Source organism: Carassius gibelio, chromosome A15, assembly GCF_023724105.1.
Source record: "Carassius gibelio isolate Cgi1373 ecotype wild population from Czech Republic chromosome A15, carGib1.2-hapl.c, whole genome shotgun sequence".
NCBI lineage: Eukaryota > Metazoa > Chordata > Actinopteri > Cypriniformes > Cyprinidae > Carassius > Carassius gibelio.
The window spans coordinates 24,006,713-24,029,901 of record NC_068385.1 but is presented as its reverse complement, the minus strand read 5'-3'; the positions used below and the strand labels follow the sequence as shown (position 1 = coordinate 24,029,901).

Genomic DNA, 23,189 nt, shown 5'->3' with positions numbered 1-23,189 from the left:
CAATATAACAAATACACACCAAGGGCGGTTTCCTCCTGGACTGCACTAAACCGAACGCAGACTTGTTTCTCCCATCAATCTCTCACTTGCCAAGGGCCAGATCAGGGTTCCTCTCACCCCTGACCCTATGGAGAGAGAGAGAGAAGGGGGTTTTGGATTTGCTTGGGTAAACTTGCACAAAGCCTGCTCCATGGGACACCACAGGAAATGCGAGATTACAGTGTGTTTTCGCATTCTTTCAAACATCCTTGTTCGTCTGGCTTACACGGAGGCTCGTCACAAACGTAATGAGGAGAAATGCACATTGACAACACGTCTCAGAGCCTTCCCATGGTGACTCATCCACTCTGAATCGGTTATGCCAACAGACGAAGTGGGCGGCACAGAGACCCGTCGCTCTTCTGCACACCCCTCTTATTTCAGTACTTGTAACATGCAGCATAGAAAAACAACAAGAGCTGGGCCGTACCAAACCAACTGCATTCCTCCGCTAATGCGCTTTTACCTGACGAGGTCCCTACATTCCTCTGAAACTCACCATGTTGTTTCATCAAAACCACAAATATCATTCTTCATTCTTAGATAGCATCTCTTGACGATGGCATAATGAGTTCCATGCTTTGAGTTCTGGAGGTAATGAGTGTCGAGTACAAGGAAAACGTAAATAAATAAAGTGTTCTTTACAAAAATGTCACTATTTCAAGGAGGTATCACCTATTTTTGACTCAATACCCAAAAAATGAATTGTAAATCAGAAGACCTGATCATAGAAGATGTCTATTTGTCATGTCATGGAATCTCTTACTGGTTTTCAACACAACCGGTTGTTATTTAAGGCCAAATATTTTGGTTTATAGACACTCATTCCCCTCCTGAACAGTCTGTAATCTTGCAACTTCGCAGTTGATTCTCAAGATATAGATTTAAAGCAACAAAGCAAGGCCCTTAGAGTTGATTCAAGTTACATATAGATCCACAAAAGGTGCAATAACTCTCCCGTCACACGTGTTAAAGTTAATAACTGTTATTACAGTGGGAGTGAGGTTGAGAGTGCTCTTGACATTTGAAGAAATCGTTCTTCGTGGTCTAGAAGTCCCTGAAGCAAAGGTCGTGACGTTCCTGTACGTCGCCTTGGATCCAGACAAGCCATCTGCTTGACACAGAGGCCGACAACAAACACTTTTAAACGCAACACTTGGACCAAGAGATCAAAATATCACAGACAGACCCCAAAAAGACAACAAATCAACCTTTTGCTGTACAGCATTAAAAAAAAAACAATATGGGAAACCGACAGCTCTGGCCAGACTGCACAGATAAACGTTTAGCAACTGGAAGTAGGGCTTAATAAACACAATCTATTCCCTCTTGTGAGAAGCCATATGGAAGTGCTGAAATAAAGTGAAAGCCCTTTTCCGCCGGCCTGAGAAGCACTTGTCTCATATGAATCTCCTCCATCTTCCCAGTCATGACGCTGCTCGTTTTATAGCTCCTTTCCAGCTTACTGGTGATAGCACGGGCATCATTAGAGAAGTGTGACCAAGATAACAAGCCGTCGCAGGGGCGCTCGGTAACACCAGGCCCAGCACCTTTAAGCAATGCAGCACTTGCTCATGAGCGAACTGCTGGCACTGTCACCAGATAAGGAAGAGCTGGCCAGATAAAAACCATTCCCAGATGGCTCTCCTATCGCGTGATGTAAGATGTGTTCGGCAAGACACACCTCCAACAAGAATGACCAATACGTTAGCAACTCTTTTTTACAAGTGTGTCTAAAAGAAAATGATTCACTATGCTTCTGTCACATGTATGTTATGTTTCTGTTTAGATATCCTCAAGTTTCTTCTACCTGCCTTGACCTAGCCTTGATTAGTTCATTCGGTTTGCCATATATTAATATACAAGTAGTTTTTGAGTTATATTGTTAAAAAAAAAAAAAAAAAAATGGATTTGGTGAAGTACATAAGAACATTAATATTATTTTTGGGTGAACTATTCCTTTACTGTACTGTTGCTACAGCCACTTTTGTAATAAATTACCTAGATAGTATACATTTTCATCTGTCTTTGCTTGTTTGTAAGGATCATGATATTTTATATTGCAGTAAAAGGTATAAGATATTTACTTTTCTAAATATACATCAGTTTCTGAAAGGCTACAGTGCAGTTATTGTTAACTGAAACTAATAATTTGTTCACTGAAATTAAGATAAAATAAAACATAAATATTAGATTAACTTAAACACACAAAACTTACTGCTGACTAAAACAAAAATACATTTCCTTCATTGAAATATAACTGAAATAAAAATAAATAAAAAAGATTTTAAAAAATAATAATAATTTGAAATGTTGCCTTTGCAACTAACCAAAATAAATTAAGATTTAAGATTAAACTAAAATAAAAACACAAAAATACTAATAATAAAAGCACAAAACAAAATAGAACTAAAAATGAAAACTGAATATATAAAAATATATTATGAATTATATAATACTAGTATTCAAATAACACTACGCCTAAATGCCAAATTTGTCCAGTGGTTTATAAAAATAATAATAACAACTTTATAGTGCAATCTAACAGCTAAAGCACATCAGATCATTAGCCTGCTAATTAAAGCATCACTGATCAAGATATCAAACAAAACAAAAATTAAAATAAAGAACTAATAACAATAATAAAATGGAATTATTCAGCTGTCTAGTCCATTATTGGGACCCATCCCTAACCAAAATGAACAGGGCCTCCTTAATACTTTAAGACTAGTTTGTACAGTGCTGATAGTTGACTGATATGTAGTTTATGTAGTTACATTAAAATTTCTAGTAAACGTGGACGCATTAGAAAAATCTTGCCGACATATTGAAGACAAAAATGTTCCATATTCCAATTTCAATAGTGTAGCAATGTACAAGCCGAGCTCACAGAGCAGTCACTTTTAAATGTGGTTTAAATAGTTTTTTCTGTGAATTTATTCCCATTGAAAGGAATGGATATCAACCACAAACATTTGCCAAACAACAGTAAATCTGAGCGAAACGCAAGGCGGCTTAAAGACCTGTGTAACAGTTGTGTGTATCACTCAGACTGCCTCTTCTCTTTCCAGCCCTAATTTTACTCGAACACTGTCTGCCTCCGAGGTCATTTCAAGACGCCCAATAGCTTCACTCCACCCTTGTGGTGACTGAATTGGCTCAGTATGCACTGGGCAGTGTTAAAGGCCAATGCAATGGTAACAAAGTTATTCTGCGAGTCGAGCAGACAGCCTCATCTAACAGCTTCTGACAAGGTGCTGGCCTTCCGGTCTGTTGGAGTTTAAGTACAGACGTAAAGAGATGGAAAGAGGGAAGTGAGATTAGGGCCAGTGCAAGAACTCACAATGGCATCATGCCTTCAATCCTTCACACATTTGGGCATCTTCAGACCCCCTCCTCTCATGACTACTCATCTTCTCGTGATTAAACCTGCCATATCTAATTATATGTTACACTGCAATGACTCCCTCCTTCCTGGCAGGTAGAAACACAAGTCACAGTTGAGGCTATAAAAAGAGTTTCTAAATGGTAAATGTAATTTCTTTTTACCTGATGAAGTCATGATCAGGAAGGTTCACTTACAAGCGCCTGCTTGTGCTCTTGAGAGCATTACTTGCACACATCAATGACGCACTACAGAGAACACGATGAAGGAAAAAGAGAAAATCTTAAACATTTCTACTTTTCTAGTTCTTAAAAGTTTAAATTATTCTATTTTCAACAAAGGTTATGTAGTGAAACTATTAATAAAACCATCAATAAAATTATCAATGTTGAAAATATTTTTATGAAAACTGAATTTTTTTGTAACATTATAAAATGTCTGTCACATCGGATTCATTTAATGTGTCATTTAATGTATTTCAAGAGCATTACTGACCTCAACACAGTCATGTGGGTCTTTTAGGTTCTGCGTTTTTCTGGATGTTGGTTGGACCATGTGACCAAATGACCCTGATTTCCCAAGTAAAGGTTTTTCAAATGAATAAACAAATATTAAATCTACTTAAACCACCTCAGGTCTTCTTTAAGAACGACATTCTTTAAATAATATTTTTTCTTCAGTATATCGGTTGCACCACCCTGACATAAGCGATTATATAATACAGAAACTATAGACATGCTCATTACACAAGAGTATTTAAACAATAGCGTGAATAGCATTTTACTATATTTTTGAATAAATAAACAGATCAGACAAAGAAGAGCAACCCATTGCCCCAGAAAATGAATGCCAAACGAAGCACACTTCTGATGATCCGTTGACCGTCAGCAAATTATAGCCGAAGGAAAGGAGGTATATAATAATGTTCATCCCCCACAGAGAGGGCTAACATCCAGCTAAACCCTTTCTTACAGCGGTCTACTAGCCCTCCTCTCCTTGTTTTTTCACTTCCCCCAACCAGGGGCATCTCTGGTAGACATCCTGCAGGAAACGGAGCGTGGCTGAAGGAAAGAGGGGAATCCCAACAATCGCAACATAGCGACAAAAACCGCAAGAGCAACTCCAGAGGAAACGGAGGCTGAAAAGTCAAACAAAGAAGGGAGACCAACACAAGACTTTTTTGGAAATCACATGCCGAGTGTTTTCTTCCTTATAATACCAACAGCAAACACTGGAGACAACAAAACATGTCATAAAGCAAAGAACTGTGGCGAGAGGGAGGAGGCCGTGGCGACGATCCACTCGTATTTCTCTGCCTCGGTGTGAACCAAACACATACCCAGAGCCCAGAAATACAGACGCAAGGAGAAATAGCTTCAGTTTGGCGGGAGTCCGCCGCGTCTGTGGGAGGCGAAATTCCTGAAGGTCACAGAAAGTTCTTCCTGTGGGCCATCTTTGCTCGGTTTCTGCCTGTCTCTCTCTTGTTTCCCAGATGCTCTCATCTGAAGGTAAAATGCTGAGTCACCGAGAGCTGCACTCAAGGCCACAGGAGCGGCTGGAGACCGCAGAGAGACTGATTATTGACAGAATGAACATCGCTGATCTGCGCAAGCCAGTGCAGTTTCTGGGAACAGGCACCAGGGAAAGGGCTGGGGGGCTGCTTTATGGATATATAACACTACCAAACCATTTCAAGAGCTTTTGTACACTTGGGCTGCATCCAAAATTACTTCCCTACTAGATAGTAGTCCAAAAAAAAAAAATGGTACGAGACAAGAGTAATATATCCGAATTCACAGTATTCATTAAAAAGCAGATGAAAAGGTTCTGAATGATCTGCTATTTCTGTTGAGATTCTGAACTATCCCAGGAAACCGCAGTAGAGGAGTTCTTGTGAATGGCAGTGATGTAAGTGATACTAGCAGGTCACATGACAAATGACAACATGACGAATGTAACACGTCCAGATTACATTCATAGGTACACCCAAGTCATGTTGGAAATATCTGTTGTATTTATACATTTATTTGAATACGGATATTATATTTTTATATATTACATATTATTTTATGAGCTGAACATACATGGATGCCACCAATTTTAGAAATGTGATGGACACAATAAATGCAATGTTTGTATTGATGGTAAATAAAAAATAGATTAAAAAAAAAAAAAAAAAAAAAATATATATATATATATATATATATATAACAATTATTTACTATAAAACTAGCAAGTTGCAAGTACAAAATATATTACAGCACTTTCATAAATTGAATAAAAGCATAAAAAACTGTGCATTCTTTATTCGCCATTTTATAAAAAATAGTTTAAAAAAATCTTCATTGCCATCTCGCTCTGACCAAAATTACTTAAATGCATCCGATGTCATAATTATGACTACTTTTTCCATCACCGACTATTTTTTTTTTTTTTCTGTATTGTACAAAGTGCTATATAAATAAAGCTGACTTGACTTGAGCATGAGCCTATGGAAACTACAGCAGAACAACATGGGCCTATGGATAGCAAAGGTCACACCCTAAGAACATCCAGGAACTTCATCGCCAAGGACATTGGTGCAAAGTGCTATAGCAGGCGATACGAAACTATGACAAAAGTTAGTTGCCCTCTGTAGAAGTGAGCTTTCCCACCCCCTCTCAAAACCCACAATGTGTTCATTTCTCTTGAACGAAATAGAAACTTCTAATTTGAGTCATTTTCTTATCGATTCCAACACATCTAGACTCTACTGGGGGTTTCTGGGCAATTTGTGACAATGTTTCCTTCAGCATTTCTTACCCCGTTGAGACTCTTTAGTTGTTGCCCACTATCAAATGCCTCGTGTCAAGAAAAATAACAAAGTGGGGGAGTGTTAGGAGGAGCAGATTTCCTCATGGAAATTCGGATACTCATTAGAAAATGCCAGTTTCCTTTCCATGTAATCCAGCCTGAAACAAGGCAGCAATTCAAAGCAGAAGTGTTGTAATCTAGGGAACACATGCTAAAGCAGCTATAATTAGCTCTTTACTTTATCAAACACAACCCAATTCTCAATTCAATTCATGTTCACTTTTTCCTTCACATCAAACAAAGGCCTACTCAAAAAGCATTCAGGGTTTCACTCTTCTAGCAAATCGCCTCAAAACAATTCCTGCCAGCATTAATATGACTTTCAAGTCAGTCTGAGAAACAGAAAAATCCTGTGGAAAGTAAGACTGTGACACAGTGCCGGATCTAGTCAATGCTTGTAGCGACCACATCTGAGCCATCTGCTTGTTTTCTATACAGGCCTAAAAAAAGGCTCAGATTCCTCTGTAAGAGAGCAAACGTTTGAACCAAATACAGGTTACAATAAACAATCTAAGGTGTAAATTAACGCAAGGACATCAATGGTATTATGACTACATTTTTACCTCACAAAGCAGCACTTGACCGTGAAATCTCACTGCTGCTACGATGTCTGCCATGTAGTCAACCTTCAGCAACCCAAAGGATTTGGCCAAAAAAGCAAACAAAATGTAATTTTTCGGGTTTAGGGGGCCAAATCGTTGACCGAAACATTTAGACTTTAGCCCTATTCGCACGGGAGTGGTATTAACTTGTGACCTCCAGTCATTTGTATTAATTGAGGAGGATGTCTGTGATCTTAATCCCGTGCGAATCGTCCATGTCTGAAATTTGTCAAATAAAAATACGCAAATAATCTAGCATACTTCGTCAAACACCGAGGTCCTGTGATGATATAAGTCCCCGGCGAATCGAGATCTCTGTGATTTTGCCAGAATTTAGCAGGTCGTATATCATTTTTCAAGGTTTTTGTTTCCTGTGTGCCTTTATATCCATCTTTCGCGAAGAATAGAGCTGCGCTGTAGTGTTTGATAGTAGTTTGGGTGCTTTCACATCGCTATACCACCATACAAATTTGCAGAAAGAGAAAGCTGAAAAGATTTTGAGGTTAATGTGTTACAAATAAATCAAGCATATAGCTTGAGATATTATTTGAACCTGGTGAAATTTTAATGACACAGCGCACGAGACTATATTAGTTTCTTCTTATTTTTTTTTGTTTTATCCATCTAAACCAACCATAGAACGGGACTCTCAAAGCCTTGACATCCAGGTCTCCAGGATATAAATCAGTAAATTCAAGTAAAATCATAGGCTTCAATTTTAATGTGCGAATGCACTAAACGAAATTCAGATGTGGGGGGGTAATTTAAAAATCATACAAGGTCCCCAGATCATAATAATCCCGTGTGAATAGGCTTTTGTCAGTGTCTATTCTGTGCACACACACAAATATGACTGAAGTAGCAATTACGTAAAATGTGTATAATATGTAAAAAAAAAAAATATTACATTTGTCGGCGCACTGCCATAAAACTAAACTATGAACAGCATACCAAGCTCAATTACACTCAGTTTCATTTTGGTGGAAAAGGGTTTGTTATGCAGTCACTAAAGTGTTCAGCATGGTTGTTAACAAGTATCGGGATGTTTTGGGATGTGTTCGACAAGAAAAAATAAGCTATAAGCTAAGCTAAAAGAAAGCTTAACTTAAAAAAAAAAAGTAGCTAGTTATCTTAAATTGGAAGTTGCTGATCCAATTATAAACAGAGTACCGATTTGATTTTGTAAATATTGCTTGATAAAGTGAAAACTATCACACTAAATTCATACATAATTACTAAAATAGGTTTGCTACTAAAAATCAGCATCATTGTAAAACTAGCAATGCTACTACAGAGAAACATAGCTTTGCTATTTGCAGTAATGCTATAAAGCCAACACTGTTTCAGGGTGGTTGCGAAGGCTAAAGGTTTGTTTAAATCCCAGCCCTATGAGTAATAGTGATAGTGATGCTTGCCTTAGCAAGCACAACTAATTATTTAGTCGTGTGTGTCATGCTAAATTCAAGGAGAAAATGGAACTGGGAAAATAAATGAGAAGGTTTAAATTAGCAATCAGCCTATCTGCAAAGTTTGGCAAGTGGACAGGTCTTATGGGCCAGACATTTGGCAGATGAACATTGGCTAGCACTGAAGACACAGCTAAAGGGCTTAGATGGATCACAGATGCTTCTGTTTGTGCAAATCACATTTATTAGCAAAGGTGGAAAGCATTTAGAGTCCAGCAAATGTCCCTATTAATACTAATGTCAGGTACAAATGAGTAAATATCACTCTTAATCTAACGCTGCGGCTCCAAAATAGCGCATGCGGTGCCTAGATGGACTGCAAAGATGGTGACTGCTCACGTCAGCTGAAATATATATGTGAGATAAGGTGAGCGGGGCTGAGGAATGAGAGATTAAAGTCTCATAAGCCCATGCCGTTTATCAAGAGTTTCCATCGGCCGGCTCAAAATGTTTGTGAATTTCTGGAAAGGAAAGCCGCTCCTACAACAGTTTGCAATCACGTCTCTCTCCGAGGTCTGTCTACCTGCTCAAAGTCACCGAGACAAGAAACAACAAATCACTTTCTGCACTGAATTCCAAACTCACCCAAAAATGACAATCTGGTCTTCATTCATTCATACACTCTCATGTTGTTGCAAACATTCTTGTGTGGAGCAATAAAGCAGTTATATAGCAGAATGTCCAGGCTGCTCTCTTCCAAACAATGAAAGTATGTAACCATACAGGTTTGGAACGACATGAGGGTCAGTAAATGACAGAATTAACATTTTTTGGAGATCTAGCTTCTTAAAAATATTCAACAACCTCAACTATTAACCTTTACTCCGAGCACACGCAACAAGAGGAGAAACACGGCAGTAGCGCTTGAAGAGTTTGATTACGCTGAATCCTCCCGCATTCTTCACATTTCAGCTAAGGGGCTCGGAGGGGTCACGGGGTCTGCGTTCAGGAATTAAAGATCACAGCAAAGAACACATGCGCCGCTTGAACAATTTAGAGTCTCTATAATAGGAAGGCAGTATAACAAGTATGAGCTTTATTAAGCATGTACAGGAATACAAGCACATGCCATACAAGTACAGAGTTGCAATGTTTTAGAGGAATGTACTTCCTGCAAGCCTCTAAAAGAGAATCAATTGCCACTTCTGAAGAATATTTTAGAGGCAGAGAGCCCTCGTGAGGGATATTTATTCACAGACAATATGGTAAATGAACAGAATGTCTCATTCATTTGTGCAATTCATCTGGTGCAAATATCTTAAAGGGTTAGTTCACGCAAACATTCTGTCATTTACTCACTGTTTGTCGATCCAAACCTCTATGACTTACTTTCTTCCCCAAAACACAAAAATATGCTATTTTTAAAGAATAATACGGTCCAAACAAACAACGCTGGACCCCACTGGCTTTCATTTCAAACTATCCAACCTAAATTCACAAGAAAACGTAGGCTAAACCATTTGGTGAACTATTTGGTGATGTTGATTTTGTATGAATTAGTACAAGTGGGACGCCAACAGAAAGAAATGCAAAAATTAGATTGTAAGAATTCACACAAATTCGCCACTAAATCACCAAAATGTAAAATAGCTATGAATGGCATTTGGATTTTGTTGAAATATAATATTTTGTGTTTCACGCAGACGGAATAAAGTCAGGTTTGGAATGACATGAGGGTGAGAAAACGGTGACAGCATTTAAATTTTAATCATTCTTTAAATGTCCTGTAAAGGTGCCAAATAAGAGGTGAAATCAGCCCTTCTGCCAATACCCCGGTGGGAAAAGGCCCCAGAGTTTGACTGGACAGACATTCCAGCCCTTATCGTTCATTCCTAATTTGATGAACTTTCATCTGCATGACTTTATCTGAGGAATACCGACTCATTTTTACTCAACCAAGCATCGTCAAACAAATTCCACACCGTCTGACTTGGGCACGCACTGATATTCTTGTGCATCTTCCAAACTACATCAAGTGTTCGCTATTAAGTTGTCGAGCGGGTTTAAAAACGATGCCCTTGAATGCAAGAAGTCAACACATCACTAAAAGGTTTCAGCTACACACATGACAGTTGGGCAGCAGAACTAATACACACCACTCATCAAGCACACAAACACCAATTTGGAATATTTAATCAATGTGGACTGTGCCAGATAAAGTCTAGGCAGTAATTCACACCAGTCAGATAAAGAACAATCTGAAAATGAATTTTAAGCGCATTATCGTGAGTATGGACAGTTCAATATATCAGCCAACGAGCCAAGTCAATTAAAAGACTATTTATTAATAGGATGTGTAGTAATTATGACATCTGGCCAATAACTGTACCCACTTAACAGATTAAAAAATGATGTATTGTAAATACTAAGACAATACTAACTCAGATTCACTATAAGAAATATATAAAATGACTACTTCTATTGTCAGCCATGCCAATAATCTCCAAACATTGAACATTGGCCAATTAATGGCCTGAAAACATGGAGTTTGCTAGCTCCCTTTACAAAACACAGTAACATCTGGGGTCTGAAAGCCCAGGGGTCTGAGAGGGTTATATCTTACTCAATCTGCTGTAACTTCAGAGCATGATTGTGTATACACAGTCATAATGAATATAAAACAGATTCAAAAATGTTTTTTTTAATGAAAGTTCAATATATATAAACAGCTAGGCTACTATTAGCCATATTGAACTACCGTGCAATAATAGGTCAGGAATGGACCTCAAACCAGTTCTCCAGTTAAAATCAGAGAACAACGGTACTTTGTGTCAAAAGTCATGTTCCAAAAAAGCTAATAATTAATAATAACCATTTTTACACATGCAACATTTTCAGATTTATGCCTACACTTCTGAACAAGTGATGCAAAATTGGGTTTAATAAACCAGAGTTTGGTCGTAATCCAATTATGGCATCCATGCTAAAGTTTATATGAGCCTTGCATAAACAGAATATGATCAAACCCTGAATATTGTTGGGCATGTAAACATAGTCCACGTATCAGATCGGAGTCAAAGCGTCAGTGCTTTATTTGGCTGATGCCAGACATTCGTTCACCCATTTCCATCTCGATTCACGGAAACCCTAGCAATGATAATATTTTTGGATTCGATTATCACAAACCAATTTAGGCTGCCAGAAATCAAATTGAAATATGTAAAGCATAAAGACTGCTCTGTGACCTTTGGTTTACCACACATACAGCCTGACAGCTGTAAAGCTGGGTATCTGAGCATAGATATGAGAACATGTTTAGAGGCAAAGATGAACAAACTCCTGATCAGGGTGATGGAATAATAATAAACAGATCACAAAATATCACATGCAAACCAGTTTTAGCTAAATGTATCTATCTATCTATATATATATATATATATATATATATGCACAAATCTATATGCACCCCTCTAGACAAAGTAGCTAAATAAATAGCCCAAGCTTGCTTAAAGGATCCCATGGATTGAAGAAATGTATACATATTAAGGAAAAGAAAAAGACTGGTGCATACCACAGCATGCCTTCCTCTCTCTTCTCTTTCACTCCTGAATCCGTTCCAGCAGTGTAGCCGGCTCAGAAACTGATCAAGATGAGGAATAACAATAATACTAGTCCAGCAGTAGTCCCATAAACCTCGGCGTTTCCCTTCCGCAGCTGTCCGACCGCGATGCAATCTCTTCTCTCAATGACTGATTGTTTTCTGAAAGTTTTCAACAATCTGATTCGTGCTTCTCTTCGCAAACGCGGCACAAAAGACAAAAAGCATCGAGGCAAACCCAGCCTGGAATATCAGATCCCCGTTTCTTGTTGGAAAGGAGGGGGCGTTGAAGAACACAGAGAGAGAGGGAAAAACAGCTTTGTATCCTTGTGTCTTCCCTTGGGTTCAGCACGTTGTTTTTGAGCACTTATAATTTCCTTTGTTGTGTCCAAAACATCCCGAGTCGCCCAGGCGTCAGCACGCGGTCTGCGCGGAACAGCGCAGGTCTCCAGCGGGAAGAAAGAGGACTTCTCCCAGCATACAGGCGAGATTCAGTGACGGAGCGCGTGTGAATGTGTGTGATAATGTGTGTTTTTTTTTCAGCTTCCCAATAATGGCGGCCCTTCTCCCGTTCTCGGTCTCTCTCCTCCCTCCTCTGTAGTCTCGCGCATGGACACGATTACCGCACACACACGAGCGCGCGCTCTCAGACACACACGCAGTAGGTATTATAACGCCAGGATAAGTATCTAAAGGTGCTGTTAGTCCGGTGGAATCAGGGTTTGTGTTATTGTTGCTGTTGTCTTAGAAAAACAAATAAGATGCTCGTCAGTAACAATAACAAAAACTGTTCATACAGAGGAGAGGATATGGGACAGATGCCACAAGGACTCAATCTCAGCAGGCTTCGAGTCAAAACTCCAGTTAGTGAGTTTAGGTTCAAGCAGTAGAATTGCTAACTGAAAAAAAATAAAAAAATAAAAATAAATGTATATATATATATATATATATATATATATATATATATATATATATATATATATATACCAAACCTACCAATAATAACAATAATAAATAAATAAATAAATAACATTCAAACAGAAAATGTAAAAATAAAGGCTGATTAATGATTTTAATCAAAACTTATAGTATATAGCCTATGTATTATAGAAATTATACTTAAGAATTATTCCATGGTATTACAGAAATAATTCTAAACTATAAATCTAATCCACATTTAATAGCAACATATAAATAAAAGTACAATTAAATTAAAATTGGATGAAAAGCCAATAATATGCTATTTAATGACAGATTCCATTGTGACAACTTACCCCAATGGTGGAAAGTGGAATATATAATACGTGGAATATATAATACATTTCCCCAATGGTGGTATTTATTGGAATATTAAAAATGACAAGCGCTTTTCTATGACATTTTTGATTTAATGATTGACCCCATAATAATACGATATGATTTAATTTCCCATGACTCTTAGTTATTCTGAATTCTGCAAACGTTATGCAACCTTGTTATAATTTCCCGCTTAAAAAACAAAAACAAAAAAAAAACAGTTTTAAACTCTAAATAAATATAAATTTGTTTACTCGGAATTGCCTTCAGCTTTATAGCTCTTAAAAAGTTGTTTGCATTTCACCATCATATTGAGTCCAATCAGAGAGACTTGGGTTACAAGTTTAATTGAAAAGTTCACATGTCTGTTTTTATCTATAAATAGGCCTACAATATGCAGTGTGGTTTTAATACTACAGAAACAGAAGCTAAATCCAGTTATTTGCAGTTAATCATAATAGTATTTATCAGGACACAGTTCAAAAGAAAAGAAAAGAAAATGGAAAAAACAGCAGCCTTTCACAACAAACTGCTTTTGGTGAAGTGAAGAAACTGCGAAGGTCTCAGCTCCCACCTCTAGACTGCAGCTGAAATATTTCTAAGTCCCAAGGGCCACCACATTCTTCGCTCTCACAGTTGTGCAATATCTCAACAATCAGAGCCCCAACCCCCTTCTGACTATGAGCAGAGACCCTGTCCAAGTTATCTGGACAGTGTTCTGCAGTAGACAAACGTACTACCCTTAAAAAAGCTGAAGTACAGAACAGAGGTGTGCTGATGTAACACAGATCTTGTTCTCCGTTTTATATGATGTATCCAGAAATTTGGCAAGAAATGCGTAAAAGGCTGTGATGCATGAATTCAGACTGAACTCACTCTGCGGGGGCCATTGTCCAGATGCTATTGTTTGTGATGTGTATAGTCAAGCCATCGGAATGAGCCTCACAAAAAGACATTAATTAAAATGAGCAAAGATACACTCAAGTATTATCCCTTGTAATGTCTCTCTTATATAAAAGTTAAAAACCAAACTAATAATAGCTAACATAATAAATAAAATGACTGTTAATACATTTGAATTAAATTAATTAATTACAATTCAATCTAGATCAGACCATTTTAATAAAATGTGTGTGTGTGTGTGTGTGTGTGTGTATATATATATATATATATATATATATATATATATATATATATATATATATATATATATATATATATATATATATATATATATATATATATATATATAATATTATATATTATTTATATTATATATAATTTATTAACATGGTCTGATTTAATTTTAGTTAATACATTTTTGTAAAAGTGCAAACGTTCTACCACAATGTATTAACAATAATATTATGCGTGTTTGTGTGCTTGTAAATATATATATATATATATATATATATATATATATATATATATATATATATATATATATATATATATATACATGCTCTTGTGTGTGTGTGTGTGTTGATAGATAGATAGATAGATAGATAGATAGATAGATAGATAGATAGATAGATAGATAGATAGACAGACAGACAGACAGACAGACAGACAGACAGATAGACAGGTATTATATTAACTATGAACTTTATTACGATAAGTATATGTTAATTTAGTTACTAACCAAAGCAAAAGTCATATCAAACATCAACGTATAATCGTCAAATTTTACCTTTAAGTCATGTGCTATCGTTCAACCCCGGTGTAAGATTGTACTTGTAGTACGAAACGGAACATTCTCTTGATATCTAGTACGTTAACAGCTAGCTTACAAAACTACATTACCCATCATTCCTAGCACCAACGGCCTCTGCTGCTCACATCCTGTCCGGTGAAGATATCGGGCGGCTGCAGAACCAAACCTAGTCTGAGGCTGCTATATTTCGTAATTAAATCAATAAAATATTGATTGAAATAACTCAGACCACCGTGAACGATAAATAAAGAGCACAATGGTAAGTAGAGATGCCTGTTTTGATTGTTACGATCTCTTATTTTGATCAGTTTGACTATGTGTGTCCTCTTCAGCTAACAGGCTAACGTTAGTGTGATGCATGGCGATAAATTAACAACACGACCAAGGTCATAAATCAATCTATTTAGACATGCAGTATTGACTATAATATCCAGAAGGAAAAAAAATAACCAGCCTTTCATCGTTTCTATTTCGGGTTCAGAACAGGAAATAACGCTGAATGAATGAATGAAGCTAAATGCTCATGGCTAACGTTAGTTATTTGACGCAAGCTCTGTTTAATTTCTCTATTATATCAATAATGTCTTTACATATAAATAATAATACAGTATGTAATACATTCATAATGGCAACTCATGTATCGTCAGCTATTAAAATTGTTCAACGCGTTGTCATTATTCATAAAAGAAGCATGTGACATGTAAGTGAATGATTTTGTGAGACACAGCTCTGAACTTTTTCCTGTTGTTCTTGTGCAGATCCGCTTTATCCTCATCCAGAACCGAGCAGGGAAGACCCGGCTGGCCAAGTGGTACATGCAGTTTGATGATGATGAGAAGCAGAAGCTGATTGAAGAAGTGCATGCCGTAGTGACAGTCCGTGATGCCAAACACACCAACTTTGTAGAGGTACAACACTTAGTTTTAACCTTTTATATTTGCTGTGGTTCAGAGGATTACTCCGCATTGTCCTTTACATCAAAAAAGTAAGAAGTATAACATTTGATAATTTCTGAAATATAATTTATATGGGATTGGTAAAAACGTCATCATAGATGTCAGGTGATGTTTTAAAGGTCTCTTCTAGGAAATGTACAAATCAAGATGTTTCTGTCTGGTCTTACATACATCGTTTTCCCCTTCAGTTCAGAAACTTCAAGATCATTTACAGGCGATACGCTGGCCTGTACTTCTGCATCTGTGTGGATGTGACGGACAATAACCTGGCCTACCTGGAAGCCATTCACAACTTTGTTGAGGTAATTGAGGAGCTGTCTTAAAGGAATAGTTCACCCAAAAATGACAATTAGCTGAAAATCTACTCACCCTTGGGCCTTGAGTTTGTTTCTTCATCGGAACAAATTTGGAGAAATGTGGTATTGCATCACTTGCTCACCAATGGATCCTCTGCAGTGAATGGGTGCCGTCAGAATGAGAGTCCAAACAGTTGATAAAAAAACATCACAATAATCCACAACACCAGTCCAGCAATTAACATATTTTTATCAGCTGTTTGTCTCTGTCTCATTCTGACGGCACCCATTCACTGCAGTGGATCTATTGGTGAGCAAGTGATGTAATGCCAAATTTGATCATATTTAAAAGAATATATATATATATTTGGCTCCCACAAAAATAACATCTAATGTGTTCTGCATTCAACTGAGCAGCTAAATGATGTGATCAACACACTTCCTGAACACTGACTTGATTACGCCACACAAAATCCATAATTTAAAACCTCTCTGATATGCACTTTTATTAAACTTAAGTCAAAATGAGAAATGCAGACTCTTAAGGGAAGTGTAGGCTGTTAGCTTTGAGAGATCAGGAGATTCACTATAGTGATGGTTTATAATGTTCAGCATGATCAATGTGCTCTGCGTTGGTTTCTGAAAGATATCCGCATAATCAAGCTCTTAGTCATTAAAAGAAATGCTGTCAATTAGGTCGGGGTGATGCATCTTGAGATGGATGCATTTGCTCTGAAATGGTTTTAAGGGTAATTTACCCCCAAGCCTCCAATCAGAAGAATCATTATTTTGACCGAACAGCCACAGCTATCAAGCGGATTCAAAATGTTTAACGCAAGCAGTAAAGTATGTTCAGACCAATCAAGTATGTTTTCCACGCTTTCATTTCTACTAAATGGAATCAAGGGAGAATCATTTTATTTTTGTGTCCCAATACATCATAAACAGCAATATGTGTATGTATATTATTTCAATGAATATCTTAAAGCATTGAAAAATGGTCCGTGTGTAGCATTTTAAAAGCGACGAATGAATCAGATTTTCCAGCTCGATCGTTTCAGCAATTGATATTTAGATCAGAAATATGTGGCAAATGAGCAAGCACAAAACTGAACCACTGCCACAGGCTTTAGGGAACTAAATGACTCAATTAAAGAAGTGCATTCAAATCTCTGGCATTATGTAATTGCTTTCTGTGCGCATGTGTGATATGTGACCGGAACGGATCATAAGTGCAGCGCATCCAGACTGAGCGAGTGTTTGCATTAAAGAAAGAAGGAAAAATATCACAAACTCTCATGACCCAAAAAATGATGAAAAGGTGTTCTCATCTCATGCAGCAGAAGTAGAGCTGGATCAGTCAAAACGCTTCATGAGAGGATGATGTACGAGCTTATTTAACATCGCAAGTGAAAACATATGCAACACTCGTAGTCAGATATGCAAATGATTATGTTTTGAAATCACTACAGGGAATGAAGCTGATTTATTAATAATGTCATGTAAACCTGGTTTACTTGCGCTGTCAGGTTACTGATGTGCATTTAACAACATGCTCGATGAATAAATGATTCTTTAATAAATATAGTTTAAATCTCAGTCTTCTCCTAAACATTTCCAATTAACCCGGATTATTATAAAACGAGCTTTAGTGAGACATCTCATCAGGTGAGTAAAGGAGCGAAGGAGCATCCGTTCTGTTAGCGTTATTTTCCACGTGTGTGAGAGAGACTACAGGAATGTGGGAATCCAGCAGCCAGGAGGTGAAGAACATTGTGACATGGATTCGAGGACTTCCTCTGACCCTCACTGTAAACAAGCCCCCGTCATATCCCACATCACTCCAGCCCGAAGCAGCCCACTCTGCTGAGTAACACACAGAGGCCTGGGTCACAAGCCTAAACCGCTCAACCGCTAACAGCTGTGCCTGATTGTGCTGCTGCTTTCTTATTGAGGTGAACGATAGACTGTTGTGGTTAAGTGTATACAATCGATTGAAAATGATCTGTTTCTTTTTCTTTTTTTCACAGGTTTTGAATGAGTATTTCCACAATGTGTGTGAATTAGACCTGGTCTTCAATTTCTACAAAGTAAGTGTAGAACTAACCTAACACATTTCTATAAAAAAGCACGTGTATATCCATCTGTTATCTGTATAGAGTTATTAATATTAAAACGTGGTTTTTTTATGTTCTTAAGATTTTCAAGGTGCTTAGACTCACAAAATCTACATTTTATTTGGTTGAAAATACAGCACAGAAATGTGAAGAATGATAGTAATCTAAAATACCTGTTTCTGTTTCAATGTATTTTAAAATGTAATTTATTCCTCTGATCAAAGCTGAATTCTCAGCATCATTCCTCCAGTCTTCAGTGTCACATGATCCTTCAGAAATCATTCTAATATGCTGATTTACAGCTCAAGAAAAAAAAAAAAGTATTATCCATATTGAAAACAGTTGCTTAATATTTTTTTTTTTTTGTGGAAACCATGATACTTTTTCAGGATTATATGATGAATCTAAAGTTTGAAAGCATTTATTTATTTATTTTTCAAACTTTGTTACGTTTGATCAATTTAATGCATCCTTGAGAGAGAGAGAGAGAGAGAGAGAGAGAGAGATACACATTTCAAAAAAAATAAATGCATAACTAACTGACGTGATTTACCTTTAACAATCAAGAGGCCTTATTGTTTAGTTAAATGCTAGGTTGCATCTCTCCGTGGAGTGTTTCAGTAAAAGGAACATTTAGAAAAGGCAGAAAAAAGGCCCAAGCAGCAAAAACTAGGGAGAGAAAAAGATGTAATTAGCTCTGATTCAGCAGCAAATCAGCTCCATGGCAACAGGTATTTTATACATAATTACAGCAGTCATACAATTAAGAACATCCACAGTCTGCCGCTGAAGGAAAACCATCAGCAATTAGAGAAAAAAAAGAGTTGCCACAGTTAATTGCATTTGATTTCTCCTCCGCTAATTACCTGATGTGTTTCTGATTCCGCCTACTGCATGAACGGTTTGGCCCACACGCTGATGAGATTTCATTTCTGTTAACCCTGTAAAGCCTGCTATGGGAAATAATAGTCGGAAAAATCTCATTTCAAATGCAACAGTTTATTGGAAGATTTACACATGGTCAAACATTTTTGAGACATCAGGCTTTTATTGGTTGCGGATATTAATATGGCCAAAAAGTATGAAATTCTCATTGCTTGTCATTTAAATGAGCGAGATCTTTAAAACAGTATAACAAGACTACTTGCATACAATGCACATAAATATCATTTCTAGTAAATAACTGCTATTTTATTACAATAAGATATTTAAATATTTCATTTCTGATCAATGCACTGTTGTTTTTATTGCAGGGGCAAAACTTAATATTGAGAGATTTACAAACAAGCATGATACATATTAACGTTTTTCTTCATGTGTGTATATATACATGGATAATCAAGTGTACTTAAGATGTTTCAGTCTAGTATGAGGTTATCTTGAAATATTACTAAGAATATTTGAGTATCAGTAACGAGGCAGTTTTGATCATGGGTCATGTTTCAGGTGTACACCGTGGTGGACGAGATGTTTCTGGCAGGAGAGATCCGAGAGACCAGCCAGACAAAGGTGCTCAAGCAGCTCCTCATGCTGCAGTCTTTGGAATAACGAGCCTGTCAATCAATCAGCCACCTATGCTGCAGGCTCCGCCCATCTCCACAGGCTCCGCCCACCCTGCTGCAGCCAAGCCATATTATTCGCGTGAATGGAAGTCTTGCTGTAACACATCCACCGACATTTCACCCTTTCTTTAAACTCCATGTCCACGATGAAGGATGTTGTTATTCAGTTCAAGTTGCTATGTTTATTAAACCTCCCCGGTTATTGACCTATTTACTCATCGGCATAGACAGAATTGAATACTTCAGCGATTTTATAGTACATTAGACTTCAATGTCTCGGACTGGCAACCTTTCCAAGTCCGTTCATTAACACTAACACAGATAATAGCATCACTTTGGCTTGGAAGCTTCGGTCCTGTAAATGCAAAATCCATGGGCGGCACTACTATATATAAAACTTGATTTTATCAAACCAATCCTCCCCAAGCATGTCCAGCTCAAAGTCCAGTCAAAACCTGTGAAGATCGTTTTGTATTGTGTACGTTATATATGCAACTATTTTATTGTAAATGTTATGAACTAACCAGTCATTCCTGGCATCTAAGCACTCTGTTTCTGCTTGTTTGAAGTCTGTTGGTTTTATGGAGAACTCGAGCCAGTGATTAGCGAGCGCTTTAGAGAACAAGGAAGAGTGGAACTCAGGGGGGAAATGACAAAAGATGGTCTACTTTTAATTTCCCCTTTTGTGGCGGCGGTTCCCTCGCGCCAAGAGCTCTATGGCAACTGCTCAGCCTTGAAACACTCCACTGCAGTTTCTTTCATGAGTTGCTATGAGAATCTGTCTTTAATTTTTATGTGTATGTTTCATATTTCATATTTCCTTGAGTCCAGGGTATTCTAGATCTGCCTATTTGTCCCCGAGAGATTGCGGAGTAAAAGTTGATGTAAGTCGTGTTACTGTCACGTGTGTGTTGCTGTCAGTGTATATATCCATACAGGTGAAATAAATAAAATTACAACTGTATTTCATACAAGGATATTGCGTTGAGCAATTGAGAACAATTGAGTGTTCTGATTTTTCTTTTTTTTTTTTTACATGTGCTATACTGCCATCTATCGGATACTGACGAGAATGCAAATATTTTACGAAGTAATTAGTTACCAGTAATGTATTTTAGCCTCTGACTATAAAGGGAACGAGCGAATGTAAAAACGTACATTAAATTAATTAATATGTGCCGATAGTTTAATAAACTAAGTTATCAATGTTAAGACACAGACTGAAGCAGTTTAAGACATCGGTTCTTTTGTGATGATTTTGGCTCACATTAAACAAAAAAACACTGCTGAGGTGGTCTGGAAGCCCAGGTTTTTTTGACAGTGACCTTTAACTCATCTGTATTGTTTGGTCTCTTGTTTCTCATCTTCCTCTTGACAATAGCCCATAGATTCTCTCTGGGGTTCAGATTTGGGGAGTTTGCTAGCCAGTCAAGCACACCATCACCATGGTCATTTAACCAACTTTTGGTGCTTTTGGCAGTGTGGGCAGGTGCCACATCCTGCTGGAAAATGAAATAAGCATCTTCATAAAGCTGGTCAAGCATGAAGTGCACCAAGAATTCTTGTTAAACCGATTCAGTGACTTTGGTTTCCAAAAAACACAATGGACCAACACCAGCAGATGACATTACACCCCGAATCATCACAGACTGTGTAAACTTAACACTTCACTTCAAGCAACTTGGGCTATGAGCTTCTCCACCCTTCCTCCAGACTCTAGGACCTTGGTTTCCAAATGAAATACAAAATTTCTCTCATCTGAAAAGAGGACTTTGGACCACTGATCAACAGTCCAGTTCTTCTCCTTAACCCAGGTAAGACGCCTCTGACATTGTCTGTGGTTCAGGAATGGCTTAAGGAGGAATACGACAACTGTAGCCAAATTCCTTGACACGTCTGTATGCCTTGACCCCAGCCTCAGTCCATTCATTGTAAAGTTCACTCAAATTCTTGAATCGATTTCGCTTGACAATCCTCATAAGACTGCGGTTCTCTTGGTTGGTTGTGCATCTTTTTCTTCCATACGTTTCCTTCCACTCAACTTTCTGTTAACATGCTTGGATACAGCACTCTGTGAACAGCAAGCTTCTTTGGCAATGAATGTTTGTGGCTGACCCTCCTCGTGAAGGGTGTCAATGATTGTCTTCTGGACAACTCTCAGACCTGCAGTCTTCCCTATGATTGTGTAGCCTAGTGAACCAAACTGAGAGACTGTTTTTAAGGCTCAGGAAACCTTTGCAGGAGTTTTGAATGATTAGCTGATTGGCATGTCACCATATTCTAATTTGTTGAGATATAAATACAATCAATCCCACTGACATCTGCAGGTGAGAAGAGGAGATTGTGAAGAATGGGAGAAGTGCACAGCATGGGAAAATATATATATATTCAAAAATAACATTTTCTAATAACCTCAACCTCATTTAGCAGGAGCGACACATGTAAATAAGGAATAAGTTTTCAATTTAATAATTAAAACACAAAAATTGAAATAAATAGTCACATTACTAGACATTTTAAACGTTTTAATTCACTAAAATGTTAAAGCAATAAAATGAATTTTTAAATGTCACTTCATAAAATACAGGTAGTTTGTGAGATTTATAAAAAATGCCAATGACAAACTAAAGATAAATTAAACAGTTTTAACATTTAACACAATCAATTAGATATTCTATCGGTCTGTGTGCTTTTTTTATTGTAGGAAAATGTACACATTAATTTGTGTCTACACTGCAAAAAAAAAAAAAAAGTGTTATAATCAAACTCGCTCTTTAAAATGGAAGACCTGAATTTTAAATGTGCAATGGTATAATTATGTAAAAATTTAAGATTATGATTACGATAATTAGTTTTCAACTAGTGACAAATTTTTTAAAACTAAAATGTATTATTAATTATTAAAATATAGAATTTTCACAAACACACTTCTTTATTACATTTAAGGCTGCATTACTTAATAATAACCAAAAATAAGAATTACTGCAATTTTTTATTTTATTTTACGCTTTTATCTTAAATCTTGTCAAAACCAGATTAAGTAGACTGTAGACCAGACCTGCAACTAGTCTTTAATGCTCTAAACCAGTATAACATTCACAAAGCAATTATTAACTGTTACGTTTTGGTGGCCAATTTGTATGAAATATTATGTTATGATATAATTTGCACAAGGCCTAATGACCGTCATGCTTTCTTTCTTTCATTCCGAAATCATGTTTCCATCCAAATCAAATTAAATCACTACATCTTAAAATAGTCAGACTTTCTCATGAGACAGGGTTAAGGATATTTTAATTTCTTGTAATTGTCGCGTTTTATGCATCTGCCACCTAGAGATAACCGGATTATAATTTAAATCATTT

The 23,189-nt window shown here is 37.1% G+C and overlaps 2 protein-coding genes across 4 annotated transcripts in view; one reads left to right on the top strand and one right to left on the bottom strand.

Annotated features, from left to right (window-relative positions):
- LOC128028756 (rho GTPase-activating protein 35-like) overlaps positions 1-12,524 on the bottom strand; it is a 75,485-nt gene extending 62,961 nt beyond the window's left edge. The window contains exon 1 of one of the 3 annotated variants that reach the window (XM_052616072.1): positions 11,857-12,524. The gene's annotated coding sequence lies outside the window, so the exon portion shown is untranslated. Of the gene's footprint in view, positions 1-1,505; positions 1,858-11,856 lie in introns of those variants that run through there. The other 2 variants (XM_052616075.1, XM_052616074.1) reach the window with 2 other exon arrangements.
- Positions 12,525-14,984: 2,460 nt separating this feature from the next.
- Positions 14,985-20,798, top strand: LOC128028786 (AP-2 complex subunit sigma). The gene is made up of 5 exons (XM_052616117.1): positions 14,985-15,152; positions 15,652-15,801; positions 16,038-16,151; positions 18,176-18,235; positions 19,709-20,798. Exons 1-5 carry the CDS (start codon positions 15,150-15,152, stop codon positions 19,808-19,810), a joined length of 429 nt encoding a protein of 142 aa, XP_052472077.1. The 5' UTR covers positions 14,985-15,149; the 3' UTR covers positions 19,811-20,798.
- Positions 20,799-23,189: the final 2,391 nt, after the last annotated feature.